Source organism: Melitaea cinxia, chromosome 6, assembly GCF_905220565.1.
Source record: "Melitaea cinxia chromosome 6, ilMelCinx1.1, whole genome shotgun sequence".
Classification (NCBI taxonomy): domain Eukaryota; kingdom Metazoa; phylum Arthropoda; class Insecta; order Lepidoptera; family Nymphalidae; genus Melitaea; species Melitaea cinxia.
Window position 1 is genome coordinate 15912739 of NC_059399.1, and position 26530 is coordinate 15939268.

A 26530-nucleotide genomic window follows, 5' to 3' on the forward strand; every position below is an offset into this window, starting at 1 on the left:
ATACGTTGCCGGCCCTTCCAGGAGCTCTGGTCATCTCACTCGTTACAGAAATTAAACATTGCTTTAAAGCAGTATTATTTAGCTGTGATCTTCTGTAAGGTCGAGGTACTTCCCCGTCCGGTTGCTTCCGATTTTGAACTGGATATTTCTTGCTATACCCCAGTTAGAATGGATCGTTGATTGAGATCGTTGAGGTGTTCATCTTACCACTCGATTTTGTCACCACTCAACGACTACATAAACTTTAAAAATATACTAATATTAACTAATATTTTTATACCGTTGTCATAATTTTCGTCACAAAATTCTAAAATGAAATAAAATAACTATTTGTGTGGGTTACAGTGGGTATATGGGTAATAGCCCACAGAATTAGCAAGTTGAAGTGGCAATGGACTGGTCATCTGGAGTGGAAACCGCGTCTTGGCAAACGCAGTGTGGGACGTCCTCCGGCCCGTTGGACCGACGATCTACGTAAGATTGCCGGTGTAGGTTGGATGAGGATTGCGGAAAACAGGGATGTCTGGCGCGAACTTGGGGAGGCCTATGTCCAGCAGTGGACTGCAATAGGCTGAAGCGTGTGTGTGTGTGTTACAATGGGTATTTAGCAATTTAATTATCTTTGCGATCTAACAACCTTCTTTAATTTAGGTTATTTCTTAAGAAAGTGTTGAATTGCATATATTGCTGTTCTTCTGCCTATAAGTATATGCTTAGAATTATCCTAATAAACTTAGTGTTAAATCGATTTTCATTGGGTTTGGTTTACGTCATGACCATCACTCGCATATAAACTGTATACCATACACAACGTAAATTTTCAATTTTAAGTCATATTGTCATCAGTCATACAATTGTTAACCTTTTAAAAAAACATCTTTTAAGAATATGAGAATAAGGAGGTCTACTAAAGTAATATAAGAATTTAGTTACCTTAGGAACTTTAAACATATCTATTAATTTTGTTTGATGTTTATAAAACAAACTAAAATAAGACATCAACAAACATAATCCGCGTAGTCGATAATTCCATATAGCTCCGTAAAGTTAGATCAGTCTTAAGATGCAGTTTGCGGTACACAACGTAAGATTGAAATCTGGAGTTGCATTGGAAGCGATATCAATAGAACCTCATCGGATCTCATTCCCTACGTACGTACTTGAAGAATATTGGACGCGCGTTCGCTTTGTAGTTACGGCTTTGTTGGCGGCGGTATTTCTTTATATCTCAAGATTTATTATTTTGATTGAAATGGAAAAGGATATTTTCCAAGTTTGTGTCAAGTTTTCGAAACCGTTACAATGGTCACGTGTACATTTTTTTAAACTTAATAACACGATGACCTAAACTCACTTAAACCGAAGATAACCTTCAGTCTGATTAGCGATAAATCGTCTGTAAATTTGAGTTTTCGATATGTCTATACTATTACAAGCGACATAACAAAGGGGACTTTTAATAATTTATCTGTGAAATTTCATGATTAAGCTTGTAATATCCCACTGCATGGCTCTTTCTCCTTGTAGGGGAAGGATCGGAGTCAAATCTACTATGCTGCTTCACTACAAAGGAACATATCTGATATCTGATATATATATATATATATATATATATATCATAGATAGTAAAGATCGCTATCAGATATTTGTGATAACAACCGGGACCGCGCTACCGTGATCTCCGAGACACGGTGGGGAGACCCACTAGAACAGACATCCAAACCGGAAACACATCCAAAACGGGACACACACAACTACACCAGAGCGGTTCTTAATTGTGATATTTATATAGCAAGTATAAAGACTACACGTTTTTATTATGCATGTCGATTTGAGCCATCAACTTTACATGTAATTTTCTGTATATTATTTTTAGTGCATATATAATTTGTAGTAAAAATAAAAATAATTTAAATAACTTTACAATATTATCACTGTAATTAAATAAATTTATTTTTAATGCTTGATTTAATCTAAAAAACCTCTTTTGTCATTTACGTGTTCAAACCTTTTATTTAATACAACGCGTTATATTATTCTTTCATTCAGTGTAATGGAAACACAGCCTCGTCTACATGTACCGGGGTATCGTCTCGTCAAATATTTCCCATCTTGAGGTGTTTGGGTTGTTATTCTAGAGAATTATAACGTGTTTTGTCAGAAGTTGATGTAAACACAAACGGAGATTTTAATTGATCTGAAACAGCGGATCTAAAACGCTTTACTATTACATTGTAATAATCAATTTAAGAATAAGTTAGGCTACAGGTTTTATAGGCATTTATGGTTGTTTCTTTGTCTTATGAGTCATTGGATATATTTTATAATCTGTGACAGATACATCACCTTCTGTGTGCGTGTCTTTGTTAATCCCATAACTTCGATCTGTGTGACAGTGTTGCAGTGGTCGTTACACGATCAACGCGTATATTTTGTTGTTTTATTGTGTGAATATATTCAACAAAAAATGTGATATCACATATCAATTTAGGAAATAAATTAATAAACTCAATGTGTATTTGTATGTGTAAGAACGTATACCTGACTACTTTACCTTTTCTTTTATACTTTACTCACACGAATTCAATAATAGCATTTGTATATGACAGCACCGTCAATATTTGGTAACAACGAGTGCAACGAACATGCAATATCAATGAACTCGTCATCGAATGATACTCGTATAATAACAAGGATTTACAAGATGAAGCATTATTGCGCAGACGTCAATGGTTGTCCAAATCGTGGAATCTAATATGAATTATATCAATTTGAATCATCACTTCAGCCTATCACAGTCCACTGCTGGACATAGGCCTCCACAAGTTCGCGCCAAAAATAGCGTGAATTCATGTGTTGCCCATTCAATAATACTCGTAATTGTAAAATGATTCGGAAATAAAATGATTTCATTGTATTACTACACGCTTTTTATTAGCTTCACCTGTATGTTTGTTGCCAACTCCTTTGGACTTCATTTTAACACCTACTTCAAACGTTCAGATTTCATTTAAACTTAGTAGACTTATCGAGATATAGACAATACACTAATTTGATAGCATTATCCATTTTTAGTTTGGTTTATTTATAAAAGCGTATTTTTTTAATTTTTTTTAAATATTATTCATTTAATAATTCCGGCTCTTGACACATATAGGTAGGTATGTATCAACGACATACGGAGAAGTTTTAACGTATCCATATCTTTACTAATAAACTTACTTACAACTGAATAAATATTTTGTTTTAATTGGAAAGATATGTTTGAGATTAGCGCCGTCAAATTAACAGATGGCGTATCGATTCCGAATTTTCTATCAACAGAATTTCCCCCTGCTTGTATTAAAATTTTATAAATATTAAAATATGATAATGAAATAGTAATTAATTTTACTTGTACATAAGCACAGACAACAATTTTGATATAATGGTGCCAGAAACTGATACCGGAGGTAGGAGGTTCAATTGCTTATGATGACAAATATTTTCGTTTAATAATTTTTCTGGTCTGAGTACCCGTGCACCGCATCCAGAAAGCACTAAATGGTAGTCTTTTATCTCTTATCATCTTTTTTCAGAAATAACATAAAACCGTCAGTTTCAGTTGGTATCAAAGATACCTTTTTTTTATATCACTAGTTCGGCAAACAAGCGTACGGCTCACCTGATGGTAAGAGATTACCGTAGCTTATAGATGCCTGCAACATCAAAAGCATCGCAAGCGCGTTGCCGACCAATCCCCAATCCCCCCCCAGGAGCTCTCACCTTACTCATCAACAGGAACACAATAATGCTTGAAAGCAGTATTATTTAGCTGTGATCTTCTGTAAGGTCGAGGTACTACCCCAGTCGGGCTGCTCCATATTTTGAGCAGGAAATTCCTGCTGTGCCCTACCTCAGTTGAACCTGTTTAGATAAGTTATCAAAATAGATAAATTATTCGCCAATCTAACAAGAGATGCATGCGTGATGAAGCTACAACAATTCTCCCATATAGAGGAGTGTTTCACCCAGCAGTGGGATATTAAATTTTTTTTAAAAAGTGTATCGTAATTAATTATGATACTAAGGTATTAATGAACAAAAATCTGAACGTACTGGGCGTCTGTATCGGTCACGAGTGTCGGAGGCCGATAGCATAATCCCCGCTTAGTGAAACGAAACGGCTAATGTCATAATACTATGGTGTTTTTCTTTTTATTTGAAAGAATACTGTTTATATAAATTAAATTATTTTAATATAAAAGATACTTTTTTAATATACAGAATAGGCTGAGCCTATAAACGTATTCCATTATGGTTTATATTTTTAGTTAAAGCTGAAAACGACAAATTCCACTTGTATGTATATATATTTGACTAGACCGTTGGCGCAGTTTGTAGTGACCCTGCTTTCTGCTCCGAGGGTTGTGGGTTCGATTCCCACCTCGAGTCTGGGTGTAATATAAATATTTATTTATATATTTATATATGTATTATTTATAAGTATGTTTATTGAACAAAAAAAATATGTAGCCATATCAGTCGGCTGTTACCTATAACACAAGCATTAAGTTGCTTACTTTAGGAACAGACGACCGTGTATTGTGTAGATATTTATTTATTTATTTTATTTATTTATATAATATACGAGTACATGTTACACACCTGCAAACAGCTAAATATAAGTAATCATTCTGACATTAAACCTTTCATTATATAGGTACATTATTATTATAGAAATTCTTTTTAAAAAATGTATTATCTCGCAAACAGTCAAAAACGTGTAATTTTATTTATTACTCAAATGTCTGTTTGTTACAGGTACTTTAGCTTTTAAAGTGTTTTCAAACATCATGCATTCTATTTTACTAAATCTAACCAAAAATCTATTAAATCGTACCAAATCTCACAAAATTGGTGTTTCAATTACTAGAAAAATAAATCATATTTTAATTAATGTTCCCTTAGAAACCTCTTGGTTTCAAGTTATTATAATTTCGGTCCGGTGATCGTAAAACGTATACATTACACGTAGACGATCAAGGCGGTGATGAGTGACGCGACCGGTTTGTAAAGAAAAATAAATAACTTACTAATATTCCGAAGTTTGGTAGAATTTGTATCACTATTCTTTCGAGTATACTTGAAATGTGTTATTTAAAATAAAAAATGGTAGCTTTAAGGTATATACTATTTGTCCTTAAGCTACGAATAGATTTTAACAGTGGGAGGCAAAATATAATACACAGGAATGTTTTATTTCAATTGATAAGCTTTAAGATTCACAATTGGGAATAGAATTATTCTATATATAAAGTAAATTCATCATAAATTTATCCATTGAATACGGATATATAGAAACATCAAAATTATGTATGTATGTATATGTGTATGTATGTATGTATGTACCTATATATATATATATATATATATATATATATATATATATATGTGTTTAAGTAAATATATTCAAAAGTTTATGTCTCAATTTGTACACCTACACCGACACAATACCATCTCCTCTGCCCCTAGGTTGCCTGGAAGAGATCGCTTTTCAGCGATAAGGCCGCCCTTTGTACCTTATGATACTTTGTTAAAATCAATCTGATATGTATTATTTCTGTATTGGTGTACAATAAAGTGTATTGTTGTTGTTATGTTGTTAACTATCAGAAACATCACAGCTAAAATAAAATATATCTATAATCCTTTCTGATATTATAAATGTGAATGTAAGTTTGTTTGTTACGCTTGCACGCGAAAACTACTTAACCGATCACATGAAACTTTGTACACATAATCTTGGAGGTATTAGAAGTAACACAGGAAACTACTTCTTATTAAAAAAAATCAATGCGAGCGAAGTCGCGGTTAAAAGCTAGTTAATTATAAAAACATATACATACAATTAGTATAACCGTCGTTTATTACCTTCTTATAGGAATAGACGGGTGTATCTTTATCTCTTAAGCATATTTTATTTGTTTATTTACATAAGAGTAAGCTTATACCCAACTCTGGTATTTCACTGTTCGTACAGTCGTCAACATCAGTTAATATCCACAAGCAAGTTCATTAACGTTATTTTATTCCCATGCGGGCGAGGAATAATTCGAGTGACACAATCAAACGTTATTTTTAATTAAGTAATTAATTATTCAAGTGATTCCGGCTTTTGTGAACGATGTTATCTTTTCATGGTATTAATTAGAAGCGCTAATGTGTTCTTTTCGAAAAATTAATGATTTTAATATAGATTTATTTAAGAAAAATTAAGTAAGAATTATTTAATCTTGTACGATGTTGACATTCACAATGAAGACGAAAAATAAGATACATATAATGTTCGCTAATCATTATGTTTTTTTTTATTTTGTTGGAGTTACAAGCATCAGGATTGTGGGTATTAATGGGTCCCCACCGTGCCTCGGAGCGCACGCTAAGCCGTCGGTCCCGGTTGTTTTCATGTACACCTGATAGCGATCGTTACTCATAGTAGGGAATATATCCGCCAACCCGCATTGGAGCAGCGTGGTGGATTAAGTTCTGATTCTTCTTCTACATGGGGAAAGAGGCCTATGCCCAGAGGGATATTACAAGCTGAAGCGTATACCTACTAAAGAAATCTGTGGAATTAATTTTGTATATTTTAGTAATGGTTTAAGTGACGATGACATTTTGAAAACTTATATATTAACTAGTATATAACATATATTCTGATGTAAATAATATAGGACGTAAATATTGTTCCTAGGCTGTATATAATATCATAATAGCAGTAGGAACGTCAAGTTACAAATCACTGCATTATAAACTTTATAACAGCCTATACATTTTTAGGAACCGAAACTGTAGAATAGAGAATATTGCAAATGGCATTCGATATAACATACTAAAAAATAATAATAAAAAAAAACAATAGAAATATAATTTTTATTTTGTTAGTTCAAAGATGGTCCTCAATTTCGTTAGTGTAGTTATTTTTATTATATTGTTGTTATATTCACAGGTGATAAAGATTAGTTTCGCTTGCAGATCGATCTGACAACTTCTATTGCCGTCTTTATCTGATTATTGATAACGATATTATTTATACCTAATAGAGTTTAAAATGTCATGTATAAAAATGACGTATGAATACTTATCAATAAGGTTTACGTCATTATTATATGTCTCTTTCAGTAATATCTTTGAATAACGAACCTTGTTGTAATTTTCGATGACCAGGAAACTAAATCAAAACTGGTACACCACTTTCTTGGCCGACCGTACATATCACCCAATTTACCAAATCTCGAAAGTAAACTCGGATTCATACTAAAACAACACGCATACAATATTATTAACAAACATGTCACTTCTAATATAATCAGCTCTCAGTTAAGTATGTGCGAACACAAAATCCCTAAAGGATCCAGAGGTCCAATGTAAGTCACGATCAGATAGCCCCTACGGCTTTATTTTTGTAATAAATTACCAACCGCAGTCTTTTCACCTGCCCTTCCCTTTATTTGGGTCCATTCTGAGGATTACAGATGCGCACATAGATATAGGGCCGAATAAGTTTAGCGGTCCCCTTCCGATCGACTGATACAAATTTTGAGAACTTTATAAAATGTCTAATTAAGGTTATTTTTTTGTTTATTATTACTGGCTCATACTTTACTAGTAAAGATTTATTGACAACGCTATTTGGTAAACAAGCGTTTCATACTCATGGGCCCCTATTTGACTGAGGTAGGGCACAGCAGGCATTTTCTGGTCAAAATCTGGAGCAGCCCGACTGGGGTAGTACCTCGACCTTACAGAAGACCACAGCTAAATAATACTGTTTTCAAGCAGTACTGTGTTCCTGTTGGTGAGTAAGGTGCCAGAGCTCCTGGGGGGATTGGGGATTGGGTCGGCAACGCGCTTGTGATGCTTCTGGTGTTGCAGGCGTCTATAAGCTACGGTAATGTCTTGCCATCAGGTGAGCCGTACGCTTGTTAGCCAACCTAGTGATATAAAAAAAAAAATAGTCGGCTGTTACCTAACACAATACTTCAATTTTTTTAAAAATAGGGCTGTTGCATTTGTTTTTGTATATTTTTATAATTTAAGCTATGAAAAATTACATTTAACTTATTTCATTTATTTTAAAACTACGACCGAATAAATACTTTCTTTGTTCTGCTGTGTTTTCATTTTACTTGCAAATGAACGAGTAATTTATATTAGAATTATTAAATTAGGAAAGTTAGCATTGTCTGAGTATTAGAATAGAGATGACTAATTATTTAAATTATAATACAGAATTGTTTTCCTAGTCAAAGTTCTATAAATATAATAATAAACAAGCAATTTATAGTCAACGGCTTCGAATATGATATGATATAACATGACATGGTATGATGTGATATGATATATAATATATGATATGATATGATATATGACATATGATGTGATATAATATAATTTAAGAATGTAAATCTCATATCGAGAGCCCGAAAACATAACACAGAAATACAATATCTCAGACCAGGACAATGATTTATATTGCGTATACAAATATTCTGTGAATGAATATACGCGCCAACATCTCCTTAATAACTACTTCTTTTATTTCGCTTCAATGATATAAAAATAATGTCGTGACTCAAGTGTAAAAAGAATCGACTCAAGTCGTAAAAGACGTAAAAAAGACAAATAGAAAGAATGTAGTAATTCTTTTAAGGGAGTAACTCCTAATATAAATTAGTAAAACGTTAAGTAGTTATTATAGTGGTAATTATGAAGTTTTCAAGTCGTACTCGGAGCAGGGCCGATTACGTAGAACTTTGTTTACAATTGCAACGCTACTTGAGTTGTTCTTTGATTGAGTGATTTGAGTGACATAATATTTTGTTTAGTATAATAATATCTGTTTTTAGAGTTTCTTAAATAGGTCATTATTTATTGTTCGTTATCGTTATTATTTTTTAATTATTTTTTTGATTTATATAAATAGAAGGCCTATGTCCAGCAGTGGACTGCAATAGGCTGAACTGACAACTGACAAATTTGTGTATAATGGTAAGGGAGCCCTATCGGAGATTTAAGGAATGTCTCGAGCGCATCAGAATAAAATAATGGGTACCCTATTGCACCTTGTGAAGAACTCCAACTATACTCGAGGACTTTATATAATCGCCTAGGATACCCGATCGGATTAGTAAAAAAAAAAAAAAAAACGATTATTAGAAAAACTCGAGCACGTCAGATTATTATGCTATACAGACGCTTCATCTTGGTGTTCTCGTCGTACTGACCCAAAATCTGACCATTACGTGGAGGAAATACCTGAATCACTGAGCTTGAAAAAAAAACTCTATCCCACCATATGATCACACCCACCATGCAAACTGGCAGATTAATATTTTTCCGCTATCAGAAACACGCAGAGTACATACAGTATGAATATCTGATGCGCTCGAGTACCTACTTATTTCTTTGTGACTGACTACACGCTTTCCCTACCGCTATAAGGGCATATATAATATAACTTTTTTTTTATTTTGCGTCTAATTTTCACAATTCAATAGATCCTCATGACGCTTGAGTGAATTCAGATTTAGCTTTTTGGCCTTCACTACCATAAATAATACTTTCAAATGTGAAGTACTAAACCAAACATTGAAAATGATTTATATTTCAAAATTTAAAGTTTTATAAATCTAAATTAATTTGTAGTATATGTAGTACTACTTAAGTATATATGACTACCTAAGTATAGATTATAAAATTATACTTAACAGATATTACTGTTTAATTTTTGATGTAATTGGTTCTCCTTTTACTGTGATTTACTGTATAAATAGTTTATTAAAATAATAGTTTTATAAAAGTTCTATCTATTAATTTACTTGGCAATTAAAAAAAAAAAACTGAAAATAGTAAGAGCGCTGCATGCGTTGCAATTTAGTTTTATAATTTTATCAACTACCTTCTATTACGTACTAAAATGTAAAATTACACGTACATAACTTTCTACTTATTTTGGTCTTATTTAAATAAAATCATAAGAGGTTTCGATACAAAATTGAAAGAAGTTGTATTTATTTCAAAGATTTTCCGAGTACGCGTCTCAGACACTCATCTGAAGAGTTACGAGAGTGTACATGAATGAAAATTGTTATGTATATGACAGGCTACAATTGTTATATAGGATTTTATTCTGTATTTCTTTTATCATAAGACTCAAAGTTTTTTGTCAATTGCAAAAATTTTGTCCAAACATTGTAAATGTAACAATGTACTTGGTGATTTAAAAAACTCTACATTTTGACCCTTACGCTCTTAAATATAAAAATCATATTGTTTCTGTGCGTAAGTTTGTTTTGTAAAACCCTTGAATCGCTAGAGACGCCCTACGGCAGACGTCAAAAAAGTACTGTCGAGCTTACTAACGAGGGAGGGAAAAAATGATTTGTTCTACTTGCGACAATGATTGTTAACTTTGTTTATTTGTAAATGTATATTTAGATTTATATAATGTGATATATGATACGAATTAGTGAAATATATAACATGATACCTGTGTTTGTTTTTTATTTTGATTATTTGACAAAAAAATTTTAATTATTAAGTATTTGAATGATAAGAATGACCTGGGTTTAATCTGGAAGCTCATGGGTTCTTTTTGTCCTATTTTACCTTGTTACAATTTTATAAAAAAAATACATTACATCAAATTTATATTGAAATATTATTTTGAAATTAAATAATAGACAGCTACTCCAGTGCGGGTTAATATTTGTTGATATTTGCGGGGGAATATATCCGCCAAACCAAAACCGGAGCAGCGTAGTAGACTGAGTTCCGACGTTTCTCCTACACGGACAAAGAGGCTTATGCGTGAAATAAGATTTACCTTACTGGTAGGACAAAGTAGGAAATATCCGGCTGAAAATCTGGAAAAGACCGTCTGGGTAGTATACCTTACAGAAGATCCTATAAGTATATCCTTACCATCTGGTGGGCCGTAAACTTGTCTGCTGATCTAGTCCTTAAAAAAATTCAGGTGTCATGTGGAACGAACCAAGTGTCAATAATCACACTACGAATTTTAATGTTTCTGATACAACGTCGGATTTCTCTATCTCTTGTTCACATCTGATTTTTTGTATAGTATCATTTTTATGAGAACTTTTTTACAGAAATCGACTTTAAGAATAATATTAAAACAATTTAAATTCATCCCGCGTTCATCATTGATGTTGACTTTTTATGAAGATGCATTTTTGTTACGAAATTTTTAAATTGCGCATGTGCTTTTAAAATTCTTAAGATATTCGAATAATTTAACGGAGAATCTCAGAAAAAAACAGGTACGTGTCTATTCTAAAGTAAGATTAATTTTGTCTTTGTTTTCAAATGAAAATTCCTGTTAAATTCTATAAAAAAGTTATATCAATATTTCTATTAATAATTATTCGAAATCTTTCCTAAGAACATTTTATGATTAAAAATGGTTAACATGTAATTTATAAGTAAGTCATAAATAGCTATTAAGATTAATATCCATAATTCCATTATGACTCCAAATGACTTTAATATTCTCCCGACTTTAAGATAAAACAAGTCATGTTGCTGTTATCAACGTTTTTAATGCCATCAATAATTTTAAATAGGCAGTCGCATTTTTGTAAGTGTCGCTCCCCTTGGATATTAAATATCATAGTCTAGGAGGATAACAATTTTTTTAAATGGCAACACAAAAAATATTTAACCAAGGTTATTCACCTATTTTGTAATACTGTTATACAATTAAAAAAACCTATGTTTACGCGTTCTATGAAGTTTATCACAGTCAAAAATTAAGATTTTTTAAAAAATTTGAAACAGTGTTTAATTAAATTGAAATTTCAAGTACATTTAATGAATATGATATAAGAAATCAATCAACAATTTATCGTTTAATTTCACTTATTTGGAAAAGAAATTTCAACTTAAAATAGTAGAAATTTACGAATAAAATTCAAAGTAGCTTTCTTTAGGTATTAGACATCACCTTAAACAGTAATAAAGTGTTATATACATATAAAGTTAAAACTTAAAAGCATTTTTAAACTATAAAAAAGAAAAACAATTTAAAAAACGAATAAAGAATTCACTATAAAAACAATTTTATAGAAGCACTCAAAGTTATTTAGTATCGAAAAACTTCCCCAGCGAAGCTGTCAAGCAGATAACGTCTGAGGATCACGTGCGAAAGAGATAGGTGAACGTGCGAACGAGAAACAAAATGGAAATCTTAAAAAGTCACTTTAAAAACTTAAGTTTCATATTATACATTATTTTATATAACGAAGAAACGAACATTCTAAAATTAAATAAAGTATTGCTTCTAAAATCTATATCAAATGATTTCGTAGCTCTCAAACTAATTTACTATCGAAAAAACTTCCCCAACGTAGAGCTATCGAATAGATAACGTCTAAGAGAATGTGTGCGATAGAGGGAGAAAGAGAAACGTGAGAGTGAGAGGGGAGATGCTATCCGTCTTAATATTAATGTAGTTGGAAGATGATGAATGGTGACACAGCAAAGCACTTTGTGGCAAACAGGTCTATTATTATTCTTAGGGGTCGTTTAGTTAGCTCGCTTAATTTAGAATTATTTGCATACCACTCATTGTCTGTTTAATGCGGTTCCAAACAAGACAATTTTATATTTAATCTGTATATATTTATTGTATGTTATTACATATTATATACATACAGTTTGTTCTTAAACGAAAAAAAAAACGTCTTTAATTTGCATCAACAAGTAATACAACATAGGAATTTGAAATAAATAAATAAGTAAATATGCATGACTAGGGATAACTCGAAAAGTATTCTTCAGACCTCGATCAAATTTAAAGAGTTCCATTTTACAACACTACTACACAACAACAACATTATCAGAAATGGTACGCCCAGTAAAAAGTTATGAGGTAGCACATATTAATAAAAAAAAATATACAATTGAATTGAGAAACCTCCTTTTTTGAAGCCGGTTAGAATAACTTTGTGTTACATGTAAAATAATAAGTAGTTTTTAGTGTAATTGGCTGTTGCGAGAGGTACAGTTTTATAGAGTTACGTTGATCAAAAAATTCGTAAAAGACTTCACAAATAAAATATTGATTGCATAAAATAGCCGATAATGTTAATAGCAAAATTACCATTTTATTTAAATGTTCATTTATTTGCAAGTCATATTTATGTGTTTTTTATATATATATAACTAAGTGAAGCAGCGATAAGGTAAGCGATTACCGTAGCTTATAGACGTCTACCACACCAGAAGCTCTCGGTCACCTTACTCACCAATAGGAACACAACACTGTTTGAAAGCAGTATTATTTAGCTGTGATCTTCTGTAGCCCCCGGTCGGCTTCTGCCCCAAATTTCGCGCAGGAAATTTCCTGCTGTGCCCCATTTCAGTTAAAATAATAGCTTCAAATAATTATCTTCGAAGTTTGTTAGTACAGTTATAGCCAAGTTTATGAATTATGACAAATTAATTCGATCGATTTATGTGCGATAAAAAGTTTTACGGTGTTTTAATAAATAACCGTTATTGTAGATTCGGTGAAAATGTTTCGCAATGAAAAAAAATATCCAGTTCTTGGAATATTGAGAGCAGTTTTAAAATAAAACAAAGGAAAAACTAAATTTTGTATATTATGCTAAACTAAATTTTGTATATAATATTATTTGCTGTAAATATCTATTATACTAATAGAAAATATAATAATACTAATAATATGCAATCTTTTGCAATTGTATGGATTATTACAGCCTTTAATATCAGGTTTAATATCAAATAGTATACATACAACCTCCATGAAATCATTAATATGTTTTGCATGTTTATTTTAGGAAAAGAAGATACTAGTTTAAGGGCTTTCTAAAGTTTTTAAATATAAAAATTATGCGGTGTCATGGGACACCAGGTAGGAACGAACTTCCTTCGGATAGTATAAAAGCAAGACAATTTGAAAAAAAAAAAATGTTGAATTATATATGTATTTTCTAGTTCTTGATTTTTTTTTAATTTTGTTGATTGGTTTTTAATTAAGTACATAAAAGTATTTAGGAAATTTAGTATTTTAGAAAATAAAAAATACCGTAAAATAAAATAAATCAAACAAAATAATAATAATAATAATAATAATTCCAACTCTTTATTTATTTTTATCGACAGTATAAAATTACATAAAATAATTAAAAAAAATAGTTTACTAGTAATACCTCATATTATACAGTCGTGTGACTGATATTACGTCACTTCCGTTATATATTTTTCTTACGGTTTTAGTATCACATTTTTTTCAGTTCGCTCGCCCAGCCAAATGTCAAGCCTGCCGTAAGGAACTTCGTTCCAAACATAATAATAATCAAATAGATAGTGCAAAAGAAGATCTACATTTTTTCAGCTATAGTCACGATTGTTGCTTCGAGCAGAAGGTCAAACAAGCTACGATCTAAATGTTTTTGTCTCTAGAACTTTCTTTAAGATACATATTTAACTATTTTCTTTACGTTGTTATTTCTTGCACTGTGTCCCCCGTTATATGACACTCTCTCTCATGACCATTGGTTGATTGGAAGAGATCTCTTCTAGGGATAAGTACACCTTTGCCATCAACTATACTTGTAATTTTCTGTATATTGTTTTTTTAAGTGCAATAAAGTATATAATAATAATAATAACAAGCAGTATTTTTTTAAATTACAATATTGTTGAGTAACAATAATCTTATTTATTCGGACTGGTAAAAAATCGCAATGCTTTAGTTTTGTCAAAATAACTAATGTAGGTACTACATAATGTCCACAAAATTTTTGTTGAAAATAGAAAACTCGAAAGGCAATAAATATTTATGTCAAAATGTAGCGAAACTGCCGAATAAACTACACAAACCAAGCAGCCAAGTACCAAAACATCTAGTCTTATCTAGCCAGTCGCTATTGTCCTGACTCATGTTGTGACTCACTCGAGTCGGTTAGCTTGGCCAACAACTTGACGAACTTCGTTCTGATTTTGTTCGTATTTATGTATGTATGAGATTTATGTTTAATGTAAGAATCAAGTCTCTATATCGATCATCCAGATCAGGAGATTTTTCAATGATATTTCTTTTTATTTATGTTCAGTAAAAAAAACAGATAGGTATAAATTTATATAAAAATAAATAACCGTTACTTTAGATTCAGTGAAAATGTTTCGCTATCTAATCAAATCGCGTTGACAACAAATAATAGTAGTACAAAATCCAGTAAAGTCCACCAATTACACTTACTTAGCTTAGCCTTTGAAGGTAATGATAAGTTACAGTGGATTAACAACAAAATATATCCACACAAATTAAAAACAAAAAACAAATAAAATAACCAAATATAACCAACAACTTAAAAAAGCAGTTAAAAATACAAAAGTTTTATATAACTAGAATTTTTTTTATACTCAAGCAAAGACAAATGAAATTAATCAAAAAGAACGATCATATTTGCTTGCAGTAAAAAATACAAACATAAAAATTGTTCGTCAATAAAAACTAAGCAAGAAGCGACTCATATATTTTGAAAAAAAAAAAAAAAATTAAAGGAAACATTTTTATACAAGCGGATTACTCACATTAAGTGGAGTACATCCCTATAATATTATAAATGTGAATGTGTGTTTGTTACGCTTTCACGCGAAAACTACTTAACTGGAACTTGGAGTATTAAAAGTAACATTCCTATGTTTTACTTTTTATTTAAAAAAAATATTGCGACTGAAGCCGCGAGTAGAAGTTAGTATTAGTAGATTTTCTAGTCGTTTAACAGATATTTACAGCAAAAAATATTATTCAATACAAATGTTTTATTTAAATGTCAAATGAATCATATTTACTTTAGCAGCTCCTAAGTAATAAATATTATTTTCCACTTAAGGACGAGTCGTCAAATATACTTTCGTAGCCAGAATAAGCACTTTTTACATTTTTTCCGACGTATTTGTTTTGGCAAAGTACCAAACTTTGGATACAGATTTTAATCGCGTTTTTATACATATGTGTTTTGTTTTAAGAAAACTTTTTTCCTGTGTACGTAATATTGAACACGTTTACCTACTTACATTATCAAAAAAAAAAAGAAAAAAACGCATTTGTGGGTGTCTTCGAAAATCTTTGTAACTAATCAATTTAGTTTTAAAAGTTCTTTCTTTACTAGAAAAATCACATACAAGTACCTAACGTAGGCTATCAACGCCGTGCTGTGTCTGAAAAAAGCTTTATAGAAGTCATCAATATATTACACAAATCTGAAATACGAAAAGTAGAATTCGAATTAATTACGAATACTTCCAACATTGGAATTCAATAGTAGAGTTACTAAAGTCACAAAAAAAATATAGTTTAACTATTCAAGTTTGATTATTATGTAAAAAAACTGCTATATTTTTTTGAAACATAAGCATTTTTGACCAGATAATTTTTATATCGCATTTAACTCGAAAAAGAATATAATATTAATACCCTTATTATATCTCTACTATAAATTATTAATTTGACAAAACAGTTTCTACCGTACAGTAACATAAATTTGTAAGTATCAAGTTGTCATTCCTAATTCATTAGTAATAATGAGTTAATATTTTTTATGTAAGTGATATAGATCCACGGGCTTTTGAACCCATGTCCTTTTTTATTCTAAATCATGCAATTTTTTTTAAATCAAGGTAGGCAAATAATGAGTTACTATGAAAACCCATTTTTTTTTGTTTTAAGGCTCGAGGTAAAAATATTTTGAGATAAAAGCCACAATACGAATCACCTGGTGTTTTGCAGATGTTTCTACGGACAGCGAGTTTCAATAAACGCGTATTCCAATTAACGCGTCACCGGGAACTCGATCTACCTTGTCTCTACATTGGACAGTTCAACCCTCTATAACAAACGGCCATTTACGTATCCGGTTAAGGGCTATATCGCTACCAGGTCGATTGGATATCGCGTGTTCTTAGATGTATACACTTAATTTGGAGATACACTCTTGAATTTAGATAAAGAATTTCGCAGCAAATGTAACTGATTCATTAAAACAAAATTTTAGCTTTTCCTAAATTATACATATATTACAAAGTTGATGGTTTGTTTGAAATTGCTAATTTTAGGATCAATCCGATTCACGCTAATACTGTTAAATTGTTTGCCGCGCAACTTGGTATGCAGATAGTTCAGAATAGAATAGGCTACTTTTATCTCGAATTTTCGATAAAATCGCATGGAAAATTTTGTGAAAAATATTTCGGCGCATAACAGTACGAGAGGTCGTTTGTTTCGTGTCAAAAATAAAAAAAGAATCCATAATTCTAATATCAAAGGTTCAAAGAGTCTCTTGACACGTCTCTTCACAGCACTAGAGTTTTGCGAAATAACAGATGTACATATTTGAGACTTCATATTTCTTGCTTAGATTGTCGCTACCTAAAAGCTTTATACTTAAGCAAAATGTACTTAAAATCTTCTATTATTTAAATTCAAAAATGAATATTATATTTATTGATAATCTCATTTAGAATGTTAAACATTTGTCGAATGTTTGACTGATTTTTCCATGTTGTTAGTTAATCACAAGTTTGTTCCACTTTTTAATATCTTGAAATATTGGAAAATTATTTCGACAAAAAAAAATGAAATTGTGCAGTATTAATTTGTCATTACAAATACCCTCTACAATATCGGGCTAAACATGTCATCGATTAATTAAATCCTACTCTATTATCAAAGTTATTCATCAATACACACGTTAAATCATAATAAACTTTTACCAATTAAAAAGGGCAATACATCTCTGACTATCCAACAGTACGACACTCCTAAACTTACACCTGACAATACTAATTGATAAACAGGCTTAATCACCCAAGTTCTAACACAAATCGACGTACTTTATCCCCTTACACTTGCAAAGTAAGGGATAAGATTTATTATAAGATTAAGAGGGATTACTTTAAATGGTATGTTTATGTCTACAATATTATTGTGCAAGAGAGAGAGGGAAATAGAGATACAATGATATTTTACTAGTTACCAGGCTAACATATTGCACTCAACTACTGGACATAGGTCTCCCGATCCAGTTTTCTGCAAACCAGTTAGTACGAATTAAAATCATATTAAAGTATCATTAATTAGCAAGTTACGGTAGCGGTGGACTGATCACCTATGTCACAGGATTGATGGCCGCTGGAGTAGGAGTTCCTGGAATGAAGATCGCTTGTTGGCAAACACAGTGTGGGATTATTTCCTGCCCTCTAGACTGATGATTATTGGTGGACACTGGATGAGGATTGCGAAAAATCGGGATATTTGGCGCCACCTTTGAGAGGACTATGTCCAGCAGTGGACTGCGATAGGCTGAAGCGAAGAGACAGAGATACATAAAAATAAATTCGTTAATGAGCTGGTTATACTCTTGCATGCAGATTTCTTTTCGAAAGTATTAAAAAATTGATAATTAAGCTAAAATTCCAAATAATATACGTATAATCTTTTTTATTATTTTGTAGATGATAATATAATCTACAGATATAAATATTTACTGAAAATGTTCAAAGCCTTCGTTGTGATGTCAAAGACAGACCTATATGATGTAAATATACGAGAATGAGCGAACACTCAGTTAGACAAGCTTCAGAATACTGTCACACACTGGCGTTATTTGGTAAAATAATTTTGAACAGTATTTATACAGACACATTTATAGCGTATGTATTTATTTACCCAAACATTATGTATAGGTCAACATTAATATGTTACCCTTATATATTACATTGAGTCCAAAAGTTTTCTGGCCAAAATAATATATCTGAGTTTTGAGTAGACTCGTGAACCGGACAATGCAAACGTTGTATATCAGATCAGATCTTTACTCAAAGTACAAAACAATTCAAAGCATAATTGCTTTTATTGTTATCATCTTAAAAGCTACATTAGCTATACGCATGTGTTGTGTGTAATAAGGACAATGACGGAGATTCTAGTTAATATCGATGTATGAGTCTTTTGGGAGAGCCTTGACGGTGTTCGCTGAGTTTAGTATTTAGGCTACATAAATACGTGTGTATGAAGGGTAGCTAGAGCTTTGTTACGGGTTACTTTGTCACTTGCTACTAATTATCTATGTTGTTAAGACATTTATTTATTTCATTATTTTAAAAAAATTCAGCTGGAAATCGGTAATTTAAAACTGATACTTATTTAAAAAAAAAAATCGTTGCCAATATTCCGATATCGTGACGACTACCTACTATAAACAAAACTATTTTAGTAGTATTAAAATTAGGTCAATAAGAGTAATTCTCTCAAATAGAGATAGGTAAGTGCTTTCATTCTCTTTCACATGGTATATTTGTGCACAGGTGTATCAGCTTCAAAGACTCCGCACAGGTCGCATCCGTTCCCTCAGGACATGCAGATGTTTTCTCTTACAAATGACGAGATCTACGTGTTCTTTTGTTTATGTCTCTTTGTAAAATATATATAAAAGAACGAGATTGCACCTGTCCGTTTGTTGCTTAACCTGTTTATCTGTAACGTTGATCGGATTATTTAAATTAGATGATCTATAACTTAACTTTACTTATAATCATTTGATGGTGAATATCTCTTCTTTCATCAACTGCATAATAATCATCCTTAGAAAATATATTTTCACATCGAACCAGGTAGGTATATATATATATATTTTAATACACAATACACACACGGTCGTCTGTTCCTAAAGTAAGTAACCTAATGCTTGTGTTATAGGTAACAGCCAACTGGTATATAGCTACATATTTTTTTTTCGATAAACATACTTATAAATAATACATATATAAATATATAAATAAATATTTATATTACACCCAGACTCGGGGTTAGAATCGAACCCACAACCCTCGGTGCAGAGAGCAGGGTCACTACAAACTGCGCCAACACGAATTAAAAGTGTTTAAGATTAATGACAGTACTCTTAAAGGGCAGTATGTATATATTTTATATTTTCTAATAAAGCATTACTTAGAAAAGAATTTTTCAAATCGAACTACTATTACGTAAAAAGATAGCCATTAATGAAATTATGATACGTATAGATTTTTGTAGCGTATAGTACTGAATCTCGATGCCACAAGAAAAACTTGAAATGTAGGTAATTTCTTAAATGGTTTGAAACGTGATTTTTCTTCGACGTTCATTTTAATTGAGCGACCCCGGCAACCTATTTATAACTCTGCTTTTCACTAGACTTCAATGTTGTATGGATTCCTGTATACTTAACTTACCTACTTTTTAAAATAAACCGTGTTAAGTGCCAGCTATTCATTTACATGGCTGAAATAAATTTAATTTAAATAAAAGCTAAATAATGAAATGAGACGATAGAAATTATTATACTAACAAGTGATCTTTTCATTGATGTGTGTCACCATCACATAGGTTGAATGAAATGGGGTCTTTGTCGACTTTTTTATTTATATAATAAAATAATATGTTAAGTGCCTAAGTGAATTAAATTATGAAATTTGGTATATAGTAGTATGATATTTAGTTTCATTTATTTTAATATCACTACATAGTATAAAACAAAGTCGCTTTCTCTGTCTCTATGTATGCTTAAATCTTTAAAACTACGCAACGGATTTTGATGCGGTTTTTTTTAATAGATAGAGTGATTGAAGAGGAAGGTTTATATGTATAATACATGCATGATATAATAGAGGAACACTGATAGTTTTTGCAACCGTGCTAAGTCGGGGCGGGTTGCTAGTTTATTAATATTTCTATAAAAAAAAAAAAAAAACTATTTTATAGCTTGTACTAAAATTATACATTTTATCACTGGGGAGATTAGCTGATCATCCTCAACACAGATTATACTGATAATCCATATAGGATAGATAGATAGATAGATACTCTTTATTGTACACAACAACAATCAACACAATAACATATCACAAATAAAAATAAAATAAAAATAAAACAGTGTACAAAGGCGGTCTTATCGCTAGAGTAGCGATCTCTTCCAGACAACCTTTGGGCATATAGGACACAGCGTAGTGAAAAAGCGGTAGGGGAAGTGTATACAGAGAAGTGACAATTAGTGTCACCTAGAACAATATCAACTATCGAGTATAAATACACATACATATACAGCACAATACATACATACATACATAGATACATACATACAAACATATATATATATACACAGACATACATACACATATATATACATACGCATAAAAATACTATACCTACATATAAACGAAATACATATAATATGAATAATAGCATAGAATACAAAATACAAGTGAAGCGATACTCCTACAATATGTTATGCAGAGATAAAAACAATTATGACGTACTAAGTGACAAATAGTGCGCCTTGAGGTATTTTTTAAAGCAAGACAGGGATTGGGCTTGTTTTATAGGAAGAGGTAGAGCGTTCCAAAGTTGAACAGCTTTAACTGAAAAAGAATTGGAGTAAAAAGAAGTAGTGGATAGGATGTTCAGTCTGAACCCTAATTTTTTTTTAAGTATTTCAAACCTAAAAATAAAATAAAATTTATAATAGCTTTATTAGTTTTTAGCTCTCTATCATCAATGGCGGTTATAATTGTACCCACAGACAAATAGACCTTCAATTTACTTGATGAGGTCTGTTTATAAAGGACGTATTTTTTGGTATCTGACGACGAATTTACTTAGGTTATATAAAGGAATCAAAAAGGAAGGAATAAGGTAAGCTACAATGTTGGGAAATTATTTTGGACTTAGGCAACCATAATTGATATTGGGATCCATGTACATACATTCGTTATTAGTTAGTAAGCTGATTTATTCAATAATCAATTAGGTTATTTGTTTTACTGTATGCACGAGATATTACGAACGTTTGTTGGAACTTCATGAATCTCTACCCATTGTACCGTCCAGACTAAGTAAACAATAAAATAAAATGAATAACTTCGTACAGAAATACAAACATTTCTGTTTAATTTTAAATTGCTTTTAAAACTTACCCAACTGACAACCCCTGAAACAATAAAGGTGTTATCGAGAAAATGTTTCAAATTTTATATCTTTTTTTGCGTCCACTTTACGTTGAAACTCTGTTCCTAACTTCTCAGACGTCTTGGTCTTAACTGAATCGTAAGCCCGGTTCTAGTAGCAAGCGACGTGCTCGAAGTCAGTCTGAATAGTAACGATAATACAATTGTACCGACAGATATTATTAAATTTGAAATTTATTATAATGACAACTTAGAACATTCATATTTTAATCTATATATATATGAATGTTTGTCTGTAGGCATGTCCTTTATAAAATCGTAAAAAGTATTGTGCATGAGCCCACAAAGGTTTCTGAGTTGGTACGACCGAAAAAAAAGTAATAAAATAATAATTAAAAAAAAAAAACAAAAAACCCGCCTGCGTGAAGAACAACTAATAGAAAATCAACTGAAAAAGCTGGAACAAGATAAAAATTCAATATGCACACAAAATCAGCGAAATAAATAGAAACAATATCAATCATTTTGTGCTATACATTTAAAATATATTAATACGGTAGTCCTTCGAAACTTTATGCAACTACATAACATGCAGTCGGAGACATGCACAAAGAGAGAATGATTTGACTTATCCTTCAATTTCATGCCTCATTTAAGTATATTTAAAAACTAAAACTAAATTTTATAACCTCAACTAAATGAATTCTACTCTGTTTTTTAAAAACATAAGTCATTTAAATAAATCTTAAAAAACAAAACATTATTAAACATTTTCCTTCCTCAATCGTAGTTATAATATTTTTTCAATGTTTATATGAAATATATATTTTGGTGTGAACCCTGACATAACAAACAAATATAAAAATTAATTACACTTAACATGATTCCTTTGTTAAAATAGGTTAAAACATGAAACAATTTCAATATACACCTATAATAAAATTTTCATTAAAAATTTACGCATTTATGCGTAAAATTAAACAGTATTCATGTAACGATATAAAAAGCAATATAATTAATTTACACCTCATAAATTATTAATACAACATAAATGAAATATTTTCGTAAATGAAATCGAGCGCTGTGATATAATTTGTAATAAATGTTTTAATAAAAAATTAATCATTTAAACAATATCCGCAACTGGCCCGCCCCGGGCAGGTGGTGTCGTTACAACTCTATTAGGGAATAAAGGTCACCTTCAGACGAATTTATCAGTCAATATACTTCTAAAATATAAAACAATAAATTCAAATATTTTAAATATTCATTGTCTGCTATTTATAAATAAGAGATATATAGGAAAACGAATTGTAGAGACAATCCACATGAGCAAAATAAGCTAAATTAGTTTTAGAACTTTTATCCGTCTGTGTTGGTTTCGACTTCGCGAAAAATATGCTGAATGAAATTGGACGCGGCTTTCGCAGTTTTGATCTTTAATTGCCTTACTATCTGGTGGTAACATAAAATATATTATCTGTATTATTTTACATATATCATAATGAAGATAGAATTTAAATAATTCTTTACTTAAAATGTTGATACTCGGAGGCCGAAGTCTTTTAAAAATTTTTTTAATTAAAAAAAAATGAAAATCAAAAATAAAAATGGAATCGGAATCGGAAAAATAAAAATGAAAATCAAATACCTGTAAAAAATTACACTTCTAAATAAAATTAATATCGACAAGACAAAAATACGTCGTGACTTTACTCGCTTTTTCTCAGATTAGTTAAAGTTTTACGTCATTAATCCACTCTTATCTATTATAGGGTGATTTTAATTAATTAAATGTAATTAGCATAATGACTTGAATATGACATTTTCAAATTGAAAAAAAAAAGAGTTTAGTACTATTATGATTATCCAGACAAACACAAAACAATTTAGCTGCATTGCGATTTTTAAATACAAAAAAATACGTTTCAGCCTGTAATATCCCACTGCTGGGTAGGGCTCTTTCCCCATGTATGAGAAGGATCTGAGCTTAATCACACTGCTCCAATGAGGGTTTGCGGATATCCCTACTATTATATATTTAGATGTTCCCTACTATGAATAACGATCGCTATCAAGTGTACATGATAACAACCGGTACCGACGGCTTAACGTGCTCTTCGGGGCACGGTGGTTATTATGGGCGGGGAACGAACCCGCAACCGCTCGTGCAACAGCCACAAACCAGTTCTGTGACCGTTGCGTCAAAAATATAAACTTTAATTTACTAACATAAATAAACACACATCGTCTCCAATACAATCTCTAACAAACACGTAGCTCGTGTGAAGGCGGCATGAAGTAAAAATACAACATTAATTGCTGTCAGAGGGACGGTGAAAACAAAAGGGACTGGTTTTTTTGGAACTATTGTCTACTGAACCCCCCGTCACGGTGGCCGAACTGCCTTTGATGGAAAAATATTGCTGGCTTTGATAGCTATATCTCAACTGTTTGGTTGCGTAACGCAATGTTGTGTATGTACAACATTTACTCCTCATTTTAGTTAGTCGATTCTTATGTTGTTTATAGGATTTTTAATCGATTTCCAAAAAAGGCGGATGTACTCAATTCGATTGTACTTTTTTTTTAATTTATGTTACCTCAGAACATTTGACTGCGTCAACCGGTTTTGAAATTTTGTTTTTATCGATAGTTCGTGCGTGTCATGTGGTCCCATTTAAATTAAATTGAGATTTGACAAGTACTTTTCGAGTTACCTACATCCAATAATGCGTATTTACTTGACTATTTTTTCATCGACCTACATTGTATTATAGCCGCATAACTTTTCACTGGGTACACTGATTTTGATGACACTTGTTTTAATAGAAATACTAATCTTGTAGTCTTGATTTGATGGAGCACTGATCACCACTTTTTGAGTAATCTTTGGTAACGTTGTGTTACTTTTTAACACAATTATGTTAATTTTTTTTTCTATAAAGAAACGTATATGAAAATCTAAAAAAAAAACCGAATACACAAAAATGACTAATTCTCAACAAGCAAAAGTGTAATGAGAATCTTGATTCGGAAAGATATTTTTTATATGTACGGTATACAGACTCAACACAATGTCCGGATCACGAAGAATATTTATAACCGCGTTGTGAATAACTTTATAAATTGACAATTATCTTTCGTTGAGTACCACTAGTAAATGTATTATGAAAAGCAAAGGCCAATGCAATAGTAACAAGAAAAAAGTAAAATACGCTTAACTTTAAGGGAAAAAGTTTCGACTATGTCTCATTTTCTTTATGTCTTCTAATGCATACATTAGTTAGGCGGTAATAACTTCTCGATATTATGTTTTATAAGCGATCAAATAAAAAAATATATTTTTGATGTATTTGTGCCCAATTTCGGTCTAATTGAATGCCAGAAAGCGGTTGAAAATAGACTGTACATTTTAAACGGAAGAACGAATTCAATTATTTTTACACCAATGTTTACCTACTCTAAATAAAAATGTTTTTTTTTTCAGCTATAAAATCACCGGTAAGTAATTCACAACTGTATTGCCTGTATACAAAATGAACGTTTACAAAACTTTGTTTATTAAGCTGGGTACGCAAAATTTAGGTCATTAGAGGATATAAGTTGCTGATTACAATCTTAAGGATATTCAAATTCTTCTTTCAAATAACTTGGTAAAGTGTGCCTGGATAATGCAGGATAAAAATGAGTGCAGATAAAAACTATAGGAAACTAATTGATCACAGAAGATGCAAGAACCTTTGTAATTTCTTTGTGCTGCTTGCTGAAAGATATTACACTTATACAAGCCATTAGATACAATTCTTTCTTACCTTAAAAGAAAAAAATTAAATATGTACTTATATATAATTGTATATGTATATATGTACAAAATGTGAGTTAAATGGTGCGGTAAAACATATTATAATCTAAACTCACCATCTTGTTTTACTGTGTTCCCCAACGGACCGCAGTTCGCCACCCACACGAAGAATATCCACCTCAGCACGAGGCCGTAGCTTCCGCCCCTCTGTAGCTCTGGTTGGTTGTGGAAGTGCCGCGCGGTCGGCCGATCCCGGGCCATGGTTTGAACATTGACACTACACTTTACTCGTCACTTAGCTCCACTTTTGTTTGTTTGATTAAATAACTTCAATTTGCGTTGCTTAGTTCTGTCCCATGGTGGTATATTTGTTATAGAGTTATGATATGATTTTTTAAGAATAATAAAATAGTTTTGTTGCTAATCAAGCTCTTAATAAAATCCTAGAAATGGTGTGAGTTTAGAAATATATTAAATTGCTAAAAGTTAGATATATTCCCATAGATGTCAAGAGAATAATTATGGTGAGATCAAAAGACATTTTGACAAAGATGGTCGAGTTCCGATGACTAAATTTCCTACAGTAATTCAGAAAAAGATGAACTTTGTGTAGGATTCAGTGTTAAAATACTATTGCTATTTCGTTTTTAGTTAGAAACTTTTACGTTAAGCCGGTAACATGTCCGA

At 31.3% G+C, this 26530-nt stretch overlaps 1 protein-coding gene across 1 annotated transcript in view; it reads right to left on the reverse strand.

The window, feature by feature from the left end:
• The window catches only part of LOC123654784, a 118018-nt gene extending 91914 nt beyond the window's left edge, over positions 1–26104 (reverse strand). The window contains exon 1 of the mRNA XM_045590669.1: positions 25960–26104. Within this exon, the coding sequence (XP_045446625.1) occupies positions 25960–26104 (145 nt within the window). The remainder of the gene's footprint in view (positions 1–25959) is intronic.
• Positions 26105–26530: the final 426 nt, after the last annotated feature.